This window comes from Lycium ferocissimum, chromosome 5 (assembly GCF_029784015.1).
Source record: "Lycium ferocissimum isolate CSIRO_LF1 chromosome 5, AGI_CSIRO_Lferr_CH_V1, whole genome shotgun sequence".
In the NCBI taxonomy this organism is placed as follows: Eukaryota; Viridiplantae; Streptophyta; class Magnoliopsida; order Solanales; family Solanaceae; genus Lycium; species Lycium ferocissimum.
In genome coordinates, this window is record NC_081346.1 from 11,162,182 (window position 1) to 11,180,030 (window position 17,849).

Sequence of the window (17,849 nt, forward strand, 5' to 3'; positions counted from 1 at the left end):
AAGAAGAAAACAAGAATTATTAAATATAGAAGTGAATAATACAAAGAGAAGCCATAAAGGCTTTTGGGGAGGAAGAGGCATTAGTCCGGCTAAAACTCTAGACTATTGATTATTCTAGAAAGGATTAAACAAACGTAATATTATTTTATAGGTTTTAGAGTCCAAGATTTAATATATTTACGTGTAGTTATTATAGGACACAATTGATGCACTTTCTTTATTATTCAAATATTTAATAAGTAAAATTTAGTTGATTTTAAAGTCCTAAATATTAGAACTTCTAACATAATTCAAATAATAAAATATTTAATAAAATTAATTTCAAAGTTTTAAATATTAAGACTTCTAACATAATTCAAATAAGGAAAGATTTAACAATCAAAATTTTAGGTGATTTCAAAGTCCTAAATAATAGAAATATTATTAAATTATAATTTCGTCCAATATAAAATCTATTTTAAAGGGTAAAACGGGCGAACGACACCAAAATAATTATGTGAAGGACAACTTCCTCAGATCTGATTTAGTAACGGACTTTTAGGGAAAAATTGCAAGATTAAGGATGAGTTTCAAGAAAAAATTATTTGGTCATGACATGTCTCTGTGATTGAAATTCAAAAAAGAAACCTACCACATATACACCTTTTATTAATACTTAACAAAGATGCAAGATATCATTAGCACATTAATCTACATGTTAAAAAGATCAGAATATTCCTAAGTTTTCTAACATATATAAAAAAAAAAGTAAGAAGATACACAGATAAAATTCTTATCTTAAAAAAAGATTTTAAAAAAGATTTATAATTATGATTTTTTTAAGCCAAAAAAAATATATTATGATTTAAAAAAAAATCAAAACAGTCAAACTAAGAAAGTTATGTAAATTTGTTAAAGAAGAAAAATATCGGTGGTGAAAGAAACTAGAAATAAAGCAAAATCGATTATAGTATAATGTTTAATGACAAATTGGTAAAATACGATTTTAAAATAACAAGGATAAAATAGTAGAAAATAAATTATATTCTAAATGAATTGTCATTTTTTTTTTTACACTTATCTAACAAATGAAAGCTATTAATATTCTTTATATATTATGTTATCTAAATAAACATGTATTAGCGACGGAAAGATAAACAGTAAAATTCATTACTAATCATATTTACAGACGAATTAGCGATGAATTATCAAATAAAATTGTTAGCTACGAGCAATTTAGCAATGGATTAACGAAAAAGTTTGTAGCTAAGTCTAATTTCTTTTTCGTGTTTAATTTGTTATCAAATGAGGTATGCGCTTAGGTCACATGCAAAGCGCGTACGCTAAAATTAGTTTAATATAATTGTACATAGATTGCTATCAATTAAAGAAGCCCATTTTTCTTACCTAATAAAGTATTAATTTTAAGGACTAAATATATAAATCTTATGTTATAAGGTATGAATTTTATATGCGTAGAAACCTAATTAACTCTTTAGTTATAATTGATGGGTTCATAATTGAAGAGTTACACCTCTTCTGAAAGGTTACCTTTGAAGAGTTATGTCTCTTCCGAAGAGGTGTTTTGCTATTGTATATTGGTTGTGGTCCCTAAGTCTGTTATAAAATTCTTTTTCTCTCTACCTCATTAACAGAAGTGTCGCCAAAAGAAACGAATGCACTTCGTGCTACGACTTCCTCCTATCGATTCTTACCATGGATCAAGGTAAGTGCCTTTACTAGATTTATATCACTGTCTAATGATTTACTTGCGATCTTGTGTGGACTGTATACAGTTTTTCTAACAATTTATTCTCATTCATTTAAGTATTGACGGACAAAATTACCCTTTACTTGGTGAGAGATAGTAAATACTTAATGGAATGATTAAAGTGTGCCCAGATACCCCGTAATTTTTTCATAAGTTACCCCTTCTTGTATGAAACTCATCACGAAGAGAAATTGACTCTTTAATTTAAGCAAGTTCAGGCACAAAAATTACATCATAGGAATCGGGAAAGGCTAATGTCATTTCTAAAGAAGCCAGAATCGGGCCAACCACCAAAGATTCTTTAAAGACATGATCATCACTGAATCATAGCGTAGAAAGATTAAAAGAAGGACCCCCACCCCACACCACCACGTTCCTTCCTAATTTATTAAAGAAGGAGAATTGTCTGCAGTAAGTTAGCAGACATAATGATGCTCATAAGTTGATTAATTAGTGGGATATATCTTGTCAAATAATTACAACCTTAACTTCAAACAGGGATTAGTATTATCTTTATACCATGTGGCAAATTCCCTTTACAAAATTATTGATGGACCCAAATTCACTTGCTTCAAGTCAAAAGTTGTAATTGTGGTGCCTTAGGAAGAAAACCTCTCCATCTTTGTCTAATCATCACGCTTAGTTGATATTTTCTGTATTAAGATTTTCACATCTGCCATTATTTCCAAATTTGACGATTTTAATTAAAGAACTTCAAGTGATAAATCAGATGGTCCAGCTTGCCCGTAACTACTTTATTCGTAGATTTGTCTTTCCCACATCGGGACTAAAAATCCATGTACATAGCGCTTCCAGAAAAAGGTTCATTAGCGTCAAAGGTCATTGTCAACAATTTCAACTTTGGATGGTTCAAGCACATTTACTTATTATTTAGACAAATTCCATTAGAAGTAGAAAAAAATTAAATGTCATGCATACATTGATATTCGGTTAAGAAGTTGTAAATTTAACTGATCAACATTAATGTCATCAATTTAATATTATCACCAAAGATTGTGGTGAAGTGATAAATACTCTTATCCGATCCTTAATTAAAAAGGTCTCCGGTTCGAGCTCTGAAATGAAAACGCCGTTGAGAGTTCTTTACCTTCAAAGTACCACTTTCCGACTAGAGTTTGGATTAGCCAAGCTCCAAAATAGATATTGAACACCGGAATGAAAACTTAAAATCAAAATCAATATTAATATCATTAATGATATTATAGAACGTTTAGGGGTCGTTTGGTAGCTGGTTAGGATTTTGCAGGTATTAGTAATGTAGGTATTAGTAATGCAGGTATTATTAATGCAGGATTATTTATGCATAAATTATTTCTTTGGATGTTGGTTTGCTCTATTAAAAATTAACAAATATTATACCTTTTAAAATTAAGATATTTGTTTATAATTAAAATTAAAACTTTTTTTTTTTTTTTACAAAATAGTAAAATATTGTATTAAAAAATCATATAAAAATATTTGTTTGGAAAAGGAAAGTCTTTAAGTAAGGAGTGATAAGGGTAATATTGTCATTTCAACTTTTCATTCATGTATTAGTTATTCCATCTTCTATCCCGCATAAAATGATACATTGATTCCCTCATAACTTAGACGTGTATTAGTTATGCGGGTTTATAAATTGCAAACCGACTGTCGTACCACTACAAGAAAGTATATAAATCGCAACAAAAAATTTTATATTTGGCAACAACTTAATTTTATTGTTGGCAATGATTTTTTTTGTTGCCAAAGAATTTAATTTTGTTGCCATAGTATTGATTATTGTTGCAAAAAGTACTTTTGGCAACAAAAAAAAGTTGTTGCACGTTGTTGCAATAACAGCCGTTGGGAAAAGTTCATGCAACAAAATTTTTTTTTTTTTTTTGCCAAAAGTACTTTTTGCAACAATAATCAATCTATGGCAACAAAAAAAAATTTGTTGCCAAATATATTTCTTCTTGTAGTGTACTAGTTTTGTACATGAATAACTTACTTCCGAACTAGCTACCAAATGCGGTATAAGTATGCAGAAATTAAGAGCCCGTTTGGATTGGCTTATAAGTTGGTCAAACTAGCTTATAAGCCATTTTTAACTTATTTGGGTATTTGGCAAAAATAAAAAATAGCTTAAATTAAGTTAGAAAGTGCTTAAAATAAGCCAAAATCAAGAAGTTGCTCAACCAAAACTTTTTTTTTTTTTTTTACTTAAAAGCCATTTTGGTTTGACCAACAACTTTACCCTTTTATCCCTTATATTTTCTGTTAATTCTAATATTACCCTTACTTCTAAAAATCATTTAAACACTTTTATCCAAACACGTAACTGCTTATTTATAAAATAACTTTCAACACTTAAAAAGTACTTTAAGCACTTATGCTTAAAAGTCACTTTTTTCAGCTAGTCCAAACGAGCTCTGATACATGAATAAGGTGTCTCTTTACTAGCTATCAAACGTAATATAAATTATGCAGAAATTAATACATGAATAAAGTGTGTTTTTACGAGCTACCAAACGACCCCTTAGTGTAGCGTCCTTTTATCATTTCGATTCTCACACAAGAAAGCCATCTTGCTTGCATGACCACTGAAAATCCAAACTTTGTGTATTTTTGCCTATTGTTTTCTCGGTATAATAATTGCTGGCTGCATCAGAAATGAAATGTCTAACTTCCACTCATGCAGACTACAGACTAGTATGCTGCATGATAGGTGGGCTTTTAATTGAACCTGAACTTTAGATGTAAATTTATTTAAATTGCAATAACTATTAGACATGAATCCATAACTTTTAACATTCAACGGATTCAAGCTAAGAATCTTAAAAGATTAAATCTATTAATATATAAGTTTAAATCCTGAATCCGCCTCTGGATTAGGCTATAGTACTGATCCAGAAGTTATGGACAGGCTGGCGGCTGCAGCTAGTGATGTTATTTAATGAATGACTCATTATTCAATATAATCTGCAAGGAATTTGGCTAGTCCCTTTTTTTTTTTTCTTTTCTTTGAGTCTAGTTTATAATCTGACAGAATAAAAACAAGCTTTTTCATGGTATTTTTTTAAGTTAGATCGGTCAAGGGAAAGGAGAAGCTACGCTGTTGATGGAGTTTGGACCCTCCACGTCAATCGTGTAACACAGGAAGCTCATCAAATGTGCTGACACTCGGCCCTTGCTATAACATGTTAAAATGCATTCATAGTGTAGAATTTCTTTATAATGTCATGTGTATGATATTTTTCAGTCAATGGGAATGAATTATGTTCAAATCTTCTTACCAGGTTCGATTACAAGAAAGAAATTAGTGAAGGTAAGGACCCGCTTTCCTTGTTCAATATGGTATTTGATGAGTAAGGTAAGTAAGTGAATATATACTTGGTCGAATAATTCAGGGAAAGTGTTGGAACTTAATATTGGACAATCTCCATTTCCATATAGTAAGTTAACATGAGCAAACTATGTGCAATTCAATCCTAATTCTTAGCAATGAAAATAAAAAATAAAAAATTGTACAACATCAATGCGTATAATTTTTTTTTTTATTCCCCTTCATTTCTCAAATAGTTTTTTACCATTTTTCTACTTTAATTTGTAGTGTAATCCTCTTTGTCATGAAGCACAACAATACCAACATTCTAGTAAAACTTACAAAATAAAAGAAAGTGATAAGGCCCTCTATTGAGAAATGTAGCTCATGCATCTAACCTTTATTTTGTGTTGAATTTTCCTAATTGGAACTGAAGATAGAAGAGAAAAGCACTAGTCTTTCCAATCAGAGAAATGTCTGATGAGGCTTCAGAAAGTTCAACTGATGCTTCAAAGTACAAAGTACAAACAAATCAACTCCAAAACGTCTAGCACTATTAAATGCCTTCAGAAAGCAATAAAAAGAAGTCTCAGAGTACTGTAGTGGACAAAAGCCATGACAATACAACTCGATCGATCGACTTCTTAGACGTACATAATTTACACATTTTAAATATTTTTGGTAACAGTTCTATCTGTATGCTATTGTGGTAGGAAGACTAAAAGGGTCCACCCTAAGATGAATAATGTTGTAGGATTAGACCTCTATTAAGTAGCAATGCAGATTCTTGGCCTGAACATCCCTCACCACCAGTTGCAAAAAAACAAAAAAGAAAATTCAACAAGGTGAACGAAAAAAAAAAACGGAAAAAAAATTATAAATAGGGAAGATGGGAGTAAAATAAATTCTTCTCTGAGTTCTTAAAAGTATGTCGAGCAAGTTGGTGCTTGTCTTATGATTGGTCCCTATCTAAATAGAGTTTTTCCCATTATTATTGTCAGAGATGTGAAAACAAACAAAATAGTACCCAGTGTCCTATTTTATACTAAGACAAAGTTTTAAATTCTTTCAAAGTAACTATGTAAAATTGACTTTAATTAAGATATTGAGAAATCAGTGCTCAAAACTCACATCGAAGTCATGCACAAGCCAACTATATATAAGTAGGGCGAGTACATGGTAAGTTACTAAAATCGGGTGTGCATGCATAGCAAATAAGTGCATAGTTTACATTAGTTTTATCACTAAATGATGATTGATTAAGAATGTATTGTTACCTCATTTTTACTGGATCGTGATAATTTAAATATATATTAATTTTGTCTCAGTTTGATCGCTCAACATATAATTACTATGGTAAATCAACATGTGTATGTGTCTACACTGGCTCCAGATAAACTGCTCCCTTAATTTGGCCCTAAATCACTTGGTTGTGTAATTATTTTTACACCGTTAATACATAGAATTTAAACTCATTATATACAAAGACATTAACAATTAGGACAAAAGGTTTCTACTTAATACCTTAGCAAAGCTTGTGAATATATTACAGTCCTCTTGATGATTTCGTTAATCATCTGGGGCAATAATCCCTTCCATTTCTATTTTCATAGCCAGAGCCTAGAGGGCTACTAGGTGGCAATGTCAATTATTTTAATAGCTTCGACACTTCAATGTATCTAAATAATAGCTTATAATTTTGAGGTTTAATTTTTTTGTTATCTTTATAAAAATCAAACTAAATTAAAATAGAGTGGCAGAGTAGAAGTTTCCCATACATGATCAGAGAACTTCACTGATTCAATCTAATTAAATTAGAATATATACTGTACATATTTGCCATACGTTATTACTTATTAGTACTGAATATACAAATTTTAGTCATATCCCACCCTAGCAGTACTCAAGAAGTTGTGTCCAGCCTAGTATAAGAATTAAAGAACTAGTAGAAGAAAACAAATGGAAATTAGTTTATACATACAATATGATATCCAACAAGTATTTATATATCTTTATTTCAATCATGTTTCATATCTTATCATGAAGCAAATCAAGATTGTCTTCGCTGTATAACAGCTTCTATGTATGATGACGATGACTCAAGTATACCATTGACAAGGCTTGAGCTTATTTGATCTCAAGAATCACAAGTATTGAAGTATGAAACAGTTAGTCCTATGTATAATAATGTGCCATTTCTTGATCGTTTGGCCATGAGAATTTTTCACTTTTTTCGGGATTTTTTTCACTGTATTTGAAAATCAGCGTTTGACCATGAAAATGTCAAAAACAACTTGAAGTTGTATTTTAGATTTGAAAATCACCTAAAACCTTATTTTCACTTTTTTCACTTTCAGCACATTCAAACAACCAAATATTCTTTGCAGAGACTATACCAAACACAATTCTAGTTATCTTCAACTCGAACTTCAAAATTCCAACAAAAGTGAAAAAATATTGGATTTTCATGGCCAAACGCTTATTTTATATATCACTCTTCGAAATATACTTGTCTCGTATATTCAGAAAAGGAAGAAAGAAAAATGAAGGTAATAAAAATACTCAAAGGAATAATATAAGCACAAGCGGAAGACTCAGTAATGGTTATATAGAAGAAATTTATCAAACTAGATAGAGAAGGTAGGAGACTTTACTTTATAACTCAAAACTCTTGAGTCTCACTATAATAAAATATGTGACAGATCATCCCTATTTATAATACTAGAAAACTAACATACACTAGGAATAGAAAACCCATTCCAATATGAACTAGACAAATAAATCCTAACTAAGTATGAATTAAATAAATACCAAATACCAACCCTAAACAACTTTGGAGTAGTAATCTTGGTTTAATTCCAACATAGCCTCCCTTAAACCAAGATCTTCAAACTTGAGCGTGCCCTTAACAGTATCATATCTTGTAGAAGTCAACCACCTCAGACTCTCGAACAATTTCCTGAAGTACGTAGCATTGACAAACTTGCGAGTGCCATCTTTAGTCAGCTTCAGTTTCTCTTCAACAAGATTCAAAGTTAATTTCACTTTCTCCATCTTCAAAATATCATGAGAATATTTGATCTTCTTTTTGTATCCTTCAATAACTCGTCTTGATTTAAAATCATCTGCTTCTTCACTTGATTTGTACTTGGTCTTGCGTGCCCATCCGACTCTAGTTGACCTTTCAATAGGTGGTAGAGCAAAGATCATCAACAAATAATTTTTCTTCAAGCTCCTCAAAATATACAATCTCAGATAATGATTCAAAATTGATTGCGTCTTCAATATCCAAAATCATGCACGTCAATTGTGGATTTGGACCCTTAATTATTTCTGCTTCAATTTTGGGTAGATCATCAAAAACTTGCTCTTGATGAACTCTTTTGCTTCTTTCATCACTAGATTCATCTTCAATACCTTCAAATAATTTTTCTTGTGTGATAATGGCGGGTACTTCTATTCCTTTTTCAATAGCCCCACATTGTATAGACCAATCATGTCTATTACACATTTCATTACTTAAAACACTAGTAGCCTCTACCAAAAGAGCATCTGTCCCAATCAAATTATCCTTTTTAGTTATCCCAGAAATCATTGATAAATCAATTTGAACATTATTAAATTCTGCATTGGAATCAAAGACATCTATACCACAACAAAAATTACCTCTACCTTCTCGTCTTTTCTCCATAATTTCTAAATTTTGGCCTTCTTCATTATTTTTTTGCCAGATTCGATGACTCTTCTTTATTTTTTGGTTCATCCTTTGTTTGCAATGCCTCATCCACTATCTCATGTGTGTGCTGATTCAATGACATCTCATATGCCACCAATTCATCTTCTAGATCATCAACTCTCAACGTATTAAGATCCTGGGTTGCCTCAATAATTGTTTTCTTAATGTGAATCTAATCTTAGAGACTGCAATATCTTCTCAACAACTTTAACATCTTCCAATACTACTCCATTAGCCTTCATATCATTAATTATTTTTATAATTCTTGTAAAAAATTCTTTGACAGATTCTGTTGGTTTCATCTGGGCCAACTTATACTGTCTCCAAAGCTCTTGAAGTTTCTCTCTCTTCACATCTGCAGCACGCCTATATGATTTCACCAATATTGTCCAAGCCTCTTTTGCTGATTTTGCATGCAAATATTTGTTATATACATATAATCGGACTTTGCTATTGAGGTAGTAGAATGCCTTATAATTCAATTGTATATTTTTCTCCAATTGTGTAGCTGCTTCACCAGTCAATGTTGTGTCTTCTGGGGTTTCCACGAACCCTTCATCAATAATGGACCATAGTCCAACAACATTGAAGAAATTCTTCATCTGTTGATACCAACTCTCAAAATTATTTTTCCCATCAAACACAAAAACGGGACAATCCGGTAAATATGGAATATTCATATTCTTTTATATATGTCGGATCTCACATAGGCTCTGATACCATTTTGAAGGAAATAAAAATACTCAAAGGAATAATATAAGCACAAGCGGAAGACTCAATAATGGCTATATAGAAGAAATTTATCAAACGAGAGAGAAGGTAGGAGACTTTACTTTATAACTCAAAACTCTTGAATCTCACTATAATAAAATATGTGACAGATCATCCCTATTTATAATACTAGAAAACCAACATACACTAGGAGTAGAAAACCCATTCCAATATGAACTAGACAAATAAATCCTAACTAAGTATGAATTAAATAAATACCAAATACCAATCCTAAACAACTTTGGAGTAGTAATCTTGGTTTAATTCCAACAAAAAAATATCTTTGCCTGAAAATTCACACCATTTGTCAAAGACTTCTTTTATATTTTCAAGAGATTATCGATCGAGAATCAAGTGAAGCTTAATAAAGATAAACGTCGCAATTGACAGTGTTTAGAGTCATTACCAAAATTCATGATTCTTAGTTACTTGATTTCTCTTGCACTTTTATTAAATAAATTAAATAATAGTGAGTGATATGATGTTTTCTTTCACGACCCGACACGTTATTTTTCACGTGTGATCCAAGATGTTTCATGGACCCCTCCCAAAAAGTTTTAGAGCTAACACATCTTTTCAATACTTGCTTTTTACTTCACTTTTTTCCATTTAAAAATACAAATTTGATTGAAATGCCAATGTACTCCAAATGAAGTATTTTAAGCCGCTCAGAAATGGAATTACTCCAAAGGGAAAGAGAAATCAATTACAGTTAGTACCTATTTATAGACTTATTACCACAGTTTTCAAATCCGGTAACAAATCGTTATTTGTACATATTAGGTTATTTTATTTTGACAGATCATGTTTATGTAATAAAACACACGTTGAAATTTTGTATTTCTTCTTCATTATATGCTACTCCTAGATCTAAAATCAGTAAAGTATTTTTTTTGATAGATTTAATGTTGTATTCTTGTATACATTAGTGCCATAATCCTTTTATTTGCCTAAGAGTCTAAGGTCGCATTGTCTAGGTAAAAAATGTTTATACAATCAAATGACTTAAAAAGTTAATTGCCCGTAGCTAAAACTATTAAAATAAGTTGAGAGATTAACTGGCAAGAAAATATATATTAACCTCAAAACAATAAATTGCGTACTAAAAAACAGATGGAATATATACAGCGCAAATGTCAAGAAAACGACATAACAATACTAATCTTGAACTATCATCAACTCAACCTAATTGCAACTTGAACATGATGTTAAGTCTATGCTAAGTATTTGTAATCCTATATTTTTACTATTTGCTATCAAAATTTAGCATATACTCGGCTGTTGGTTATTTCCCCATACTAAAATGAAAAGAAGAAAGGTAAACATGAAGTACATATACAATACTTAGTACTCAGTGGGAGCAGAGCTGCTAACAAATGTATGTGAATGAAAAAAAAAAATGGAAAGAGAAGGACACAAAAGAAGCAACCTTGTGACGTATGCTCATTAAAACATGAAGTTAATTAGGTTCATTGATACTCCAAATATAGTCGGAACTCTATATAACAACATTCGTATATAATAGCATTTCTTTATAAAATCTAAGTTTTTTCGGAACCGATTTTTGTATGTTATATTTTACTTATACCTATTGATGATAATGACAACTTTATATGTGACGCTTTTTTTTTGTAAAATTACCCCCATATAACAACTCTCTTCCTTTTTTGGTAATATAATAATTAACTATCTTTATAAAAATAGAATATGTATGATTACCAATAGTAAGTGTAGAGATTTTGACTAAATAATTGATGCTTTAATACTCTATTTATGACAAAGAGTATCATATAAATATATATTTTCATCATTAAAAGATTTTCCTTTGTTATACAAAGTGTGATTAAGCTTAGAATTTGGTAATTAAAAATGAAAAACTAGATTATATGCATCTTTTCTTGCCTATAACAGCGAAATATTATTTAAATGTCAACGCTGTTATAGGTGTATAACAACCATTCTTTATAACAGCTAAAAAATTTTGAACCCAACAATGTTGTTATAGAGAGGTTTGACTGTACTCATTTTGTGTGATATTGTTTTTGGTTTGTCACAAAAAATAATATATGTTTCTTATATTTAGAAATATTTTACTTTTAAATAACATAATATGTAGACATCAAAATGTCTATATGACACATTTCATACCATAAATTTCAAAAAGAAAAAGAAGAGTAATTTCTCACATTTTGTAATTTGTCAAACACTTTTGACACTTTCAAATTATGCTGATACGTTAAAAATCACTTGCATCGTGTTCTCTCTATTTTAGAAATTCTTAGAAGAGAAAGTAGAAAAATTTGTAAATAGAGAAAAGTTGAGGAGGAGTGAGCGTAATTTCCAATGACTATTGAATTTATGTCATCCGACGTGTAACTGTCGGGACACATCTACGTCTATCGTCTCTCCAATCATTGATTCTTCATATAGTATATGTTATTTTCCCTTTAATTCTTTGTTTAGCGTGCTATGCATCTGCAGTTGATTTTTTTTTAAAATGATTCAGCTGGTATTCGCAATGGCGGATTCAGAATTTTTACTCAGAGGGTTTAAAAAAATAACAAAAGCTAAATATAAAAAAAAGTTGTTGATGAAAATCAAACCTAGGATGATAAAAGCGATTTTGAAACAACGCAATAGCTTGAAATTAGCTAACACTACATATGTTCAAGATGTTAAAAGTCAATATATGTACATAAATATAGAAAATCTACCCTATATATACACTGTAATTTTTTGCCGAACACCTTAAATCCGCCTCTGAGTATTCGGGTTTGTTTTGGGATTCGATCAATCCATATTCGTAACGAAAAGTTTCACTGTTGCGATTACGCGTTTTCTATTAAAGATGACTCAATTTTCAAAACTCAACTTTGAAACCTCTAAAGAATATTTATCACCCCACATGACAGAGCTAAAGTGTGGAAAGCGGACTTGGCAGAATTCAGTAATTTTGTTTAAACCCTATCCTAGTCTTAAAAAATATATAATATGTATAAATTATTTATTTAAAATACAATAAGTCAAAAGGATTAAATTCCTAAGCTCATATAATTCTTGACTTCGCCTCTTGAATTCACCCATCACGACCGTTAATGGTGAGGGCTATGTGGATAATTATTATTTTTCTTCGACCAGTTATCCCCCTATTTTTATTTTTCAAGTCCTGTCATGTTTTACAACTATTCCTTTACATTAATTCAATTCTCATTACAACTACTAAGTATTCGATAAATTCATGACTCAAACCCTTAAAATCTCTGGTGCATTTTGACTATACGTCGAGTTAAAATAAATAAAAAAGTTAAAGAATATTTGAACTTTTTATTACTGTTGTTCACTACGATCATTTAACGTTTTACTCCTGATAATATTATATTAAATTTGTACGTATCTGATAAGAATTTTATAAAGCTTATTTAAATTTTCAAAGTACGTCCTACTACTCTTCCTTTTTTTTTTTTTTCTCCCTCCCCACCTTCCTCCAACAATAACATAGACTTCATGAAATTGAATGTACATATTTCAATAATTAATATGGATTGCAAAATGACTATTATCGTAAATTGTTGTATTCTTAGATGCACTAATTTCTCTAAGATATAAGAAAAACTTCAGGTTACTGCACTAATCTTTATAAATAAAAAGACTTAAAAGTATCACACGATTATTTCAAAGGCAGGGCAGGGCCACAACAATAATGTTAGAAACTATTATCACGTAGGATTGGCCGATTGGGTGAAGCTAGCTGTTCCTTGAAATGTACACACTTGGAATTGAAAGCAATATTTTAGAGTTCAGTGTTTGGAAAAATAATTGACAATTTTGGACAAACTACTCTAATTATGCATACACCCACTTGTAGACAGTGGCGGAGCCTACATTATGCAGGTGTTCATCAAGCTCAAATGAGTTTGCATTGTTTTTCTGAGTTAAAATTATTTTTTATGTATATATAGTAGATATTGAGCGTAAACCTTACATTATGTTTCTTTTTTATATTTTGAGCACTTAAAAGGAATCATCGCATGCCTTGCTTGTAGATTGTCTCATTAAAATATACATAAATCTTTCGAAAATGACACAATTTAAGTTCCTTAGGTATCTGTATACCATGTATTTTGAAGCTGTGATAACGAATCTTGAAAATAATAAGCTGGAGAATGACATGGCATGCAATTGCAAAACAGTACGCTTGGAACATTTCCAAATAAATTACTGTACGTAGTTTTTCACTTCCTTTTTTACCCACCATGAAAGTGGTCATTTTAAAGTTTTCTTAAGAGTCAAATCTTATGTTGGACCCTACACTTTTCTGAAATCTCTGTGTCGGTCGAGCTTCAAATTATTTCTCTTTCAATTTCACCCACAATATAAAAATGCCAAAAAGTCTTCTCATATGCAATCATTTTCCTTTTAAACAAGCTTGCTTGTTTCTTACAAGTACTGATCTTTTATGGATATCCAAAAGACGATCCTGGAAATTGGATATAGTAAGTAAAAGTATAGCTCAAATTAAAATCTTCAAACTTGCTTAGTTATTTCGAATTTTTGGTAACAATAGTTATTCAAACTATAGAAGACAGTGATTAACAGAACAAAACCAGAAAAAAATAGTCCATTAATCTCTGATGACGATGGTGCTGAATTTGATGTAACAAGATAGATCTATAGGCATATAGCTAATACTACAAATTAAACTCATGTTTATTAGTTGTAAATGAAGAGTACCACTAGCCACCAATAAATTTGCAACATCTGTCGATATGATTATCTTTGAACGAAAATGATATATGCAAATAACACTCCATAAGCTCAATCATACTGTATAATTGCGATTATTAAGCTAAAACTGAATACAATAACTCTATTCTTACTATATTCTTACTCTTAACAACCTCTACACAAAAGCGGAATTAAAGTTCTAAATACGAGTTCGACAGAATCCAATAATTTGTATTTATGTAAAAATTCCACGTATAAATAATTTAGAAGTAAGGTGTCTTTACTAGAATTCAGAATCTATAAATTAAACTAAAAATTCCCTTCTTTTAATCTTATACATCTTAACATTAAATCAAGTCCAATTCGAAAGCAGCACAAAATTTGCTTAAAACCCACTTTATTTGCCTCACCTATCTTATTATTCTCTCTCTCTCTCTCTCTCTCTCGCTCTCTCTCTCTTAAGTCTTAGCTTGAGGTCTAAGTACAATTTTTCTCTAGACTTCTTGGAATAATTGATTATCTTTGACATTTTCCTCTCAAACATTAATGTTGATGACTTTATAATCTCGCTTCCATAAATAAATTATCTCAGAGAGCTATAAGACACGCAGTCACTGTTGAAAGGTTGGTACAGAAATACTCAGTCAAATGGGGCGCCACTCTTGCTGTCTGAAGCAGAAGCTAAGGAAAGGATTGTGGTCACCTGAAGAAGATGAGAAATTATGCAATTATATTAACCAATTTGGTATTGGCTCCTGGAGTTCAGTCCCTAAGCTAGCTGGTAAATTAAAAACGTTTTTAGTGTCTAATTCTCTTCTCAATTATTTTTTTGTTTGGTTATCTGCCTATATAGGGGCGGATACTATTCGGTCGAACACAATAGCTTTTCCTCAAACATTGTATTTGTGCTAAGAAACTCATTAAATATGTATAAATATCAAATTTAGAACCCAGTTACTACCAGTTGTCGTCGTTTAAAATCAAGTTGAAATTCTGGCTTCGTATCTGCCGACGGGCTATTAGTACATTTTTTCTAATGCTGTGAGATGTTGCAGGTCTGCAAAGATGTGGAAAGAGTTGCAGATTGAGATGGATAAATTACTTAAGGCCTGATCTTAAAAGAGGAACGTTCTCACAGGATGAAGAGGATAGGATAATTAGTCTCCATCAAGTTCTTGGAAACAGGTCATTCAAGTTCTTCATACAAAACAGTGTCTTAATATGCCTCTGTTTTCTCCTTTTTCCTGTTTTTGGTTGTTTAGTATAGTAATTAATGATCTATTTATGTGGCAGGTGGGCACAAATTGCTGCACAATTACCAGGGAGAACAGATAATGAGATAAAGAATTTCTGGAATTCGAGTTTGAAGAAGAAGCTAATGAAGCAGGGGATTGATCCAAACACCCACGAGCCACCTAAAGAGAATCAGGTAATTAGAAATGAAGAGAATTGTACAAATAAGACCTCAATGTTGCAGATACCACATCTTAATGAAATGGACCATCCATTTCACATGAATAATAGAAGTTTCAACAGTGAGTCAAATGGACAATTAACAGAAGTTTTCGATCTTCTATTTCCTCATGAATTCCAATCCAATGCGAATCCGAGTGAGTATAATTCAGAAGTGTTAGCTCAATACCATGATCATCATCAGAGCGAATTCGAGGAAAACCCAAACTATGGGTTTTGCTCAGCATCAAGTGTAACAAAATTAGAGCATGGACACATGACAGAAATTGATTTTGCTAGTAGCTCAACTTCAAGAATGAGTTCAAGTAACAGTTCAAATATGTGTAGCAATCAAAATACGGCTGGAATTCGGATGAATGGAATGTCAGAAAACAGTAAATCCTTATCATGGGATGTTGAGAACAAAATGGAATCACTGTTCCAGTATCCTTACATTGAGATCAAGAATGAAGAATTGAAGTCAAGTCCGAGCCAAGAAAGAGAGCTATATGGTCACAGTTCTGGAGATTTCATGAGTAATTATCCATTGAGTTCCTTAACTGAAGAGTTAAGTGGGGCTAATCTAGATGCCTTCCAGCAAATTTAAACTGTAAACTCGATTTGTTTATTGTCTTCTTTTTTATTCTTGATTTCTTATTTTCTTCTTTCCTATATACATATAAATATACAAAAGTACTATAATAGGCTGGTGAGTCTTTCCTACAACGTTTTATTTTCTTTACTTAACTTTGTTGTCATGTGCAATATTTTCCTCTCACTGCTCTCTTTTCTCAAAATTGAGATGGATAATGTTTTCTAACACTGCTTTCTATTATGAATTAGGGTCTTGTTTATGTGGTCAATATTACTTCAATCCTTTTAAGTAACTTTCAAACACAAAACAGTGTCATTACTTAGTACAGCATTTTTTTCCCCCAACTCAACCATTTTTTTTTTTTTAAAGAGTTCAGTCTTTTAGACATGCGGGACTGAAGTTGAAAAAATTTGTGTATGAAGTTAGAACTTTTTTCAGAAGTTAGTTAGAACTTTTTTCAGAAGTTGACATTGATTGTACAAGCAAACTTTAGACTTTTTTATTTGAACTTCAAAAATGCGCGACTGTAAGTTTGCTAGCCAAACTCCAGACATTTATGCATGCAATTCAGACATGTATGTCTATTGTTTGTCATTTTGGTAGTACGGGATGTCTGAAGTTAAGCTTGCCAATCCAACTTCATATGTGTATGTTAAACACGTGTTAAAGGACTCAGTGTTTTACCATAATTTGACCAGTTAAATATAACTACACTACTACTGTACAAAGAAAAAACTAGCAATAAACATTTTAAGAAAGCAGGGGTCTCTGCAGCAATACTTTCTCCCAAAGTCCAACCCTGGTAAGCTATCAAAAAGATTGTATAGAAAATATTAGACAGAAGGTCAATTGTCTCTTCTTCAATAAAAATAATGCAGAAAATATTTGAAGGGTACAAGAACAGGACAAAAATGAGGCTACGGAAGATGAACGTATAAATACAAGATTTGAGCATGAATATCTACAGACTTCCATTGTGTGTTTTGACTATGAAAGTCTCAAAGAACTGAAAATATGTTAGTGTGATAGCTAATTTCGATGGGTGAATGTATTACAATGAAGTCCAATTCATGTATTACAATGAAGTCCAATTCTCTGTATCAATCGACTGAATCAACCATTTATTGCTTGCGACTTCATTTCTAGGATTATGAAATAAAAAAGAAACAAAGAAAGACAGGCTTAAGACTTCCGTCACTGCCACATTGCGGCTGTGGTAACACGGAGGAGGAGAAGGAAAAGAAGAAGAAGCTGAGGAGCATGCAACTGGCTACAAGTTGTAATATTTTGGATAAAATGGATATAGCTAAAATAACACGGTGAAAATAAGGCCCTTCATTAAAATTTTAGCCACATGCATGTTAGAAACTGAACCCATTTTCTCTACCACATGGCACTCCAGGGGATATTTTAATATGAGAACATCGTAGTTTAAGAAGGTAACATCAACATCTCATAGTTTAAATATAGGAGGGTGGAAGGTTTGATGTATTAACCCTACATTCAAATGTCA

At 31.2% G+C, this 17,849-nt stretch overlaps 1 protein-coding gene across 1 annotated transcript; it reads left to right on the plus strand.

The window, feature by feature from the left end:
• Positions 1–14,651: 14,651 nt before the first annotated feature.
• LOC132055975 (transcription repressor MYB6-like) lies at positions 14,652–16,467 on the plus strand. The gene is made up of 3 exons (XM_059448011.1): positions 14,652–15,070; positions 15,345–15,474; positions 15,583–16,467. The coding sequence occupies exons 1-3, from the start codon at positions 14,938–14,940 to the stop codon at positions 16,346–16,348; spliced, it is 1,029 nt and encodes a 342-aa protein (XP_059303994.1). The 5' UTR covers positions 14,652–14,937; the 3' UTR covers positions 16,349–16,467.
• Positions 16,468–17,849: the final 1,382 nt, after the last annotated feature.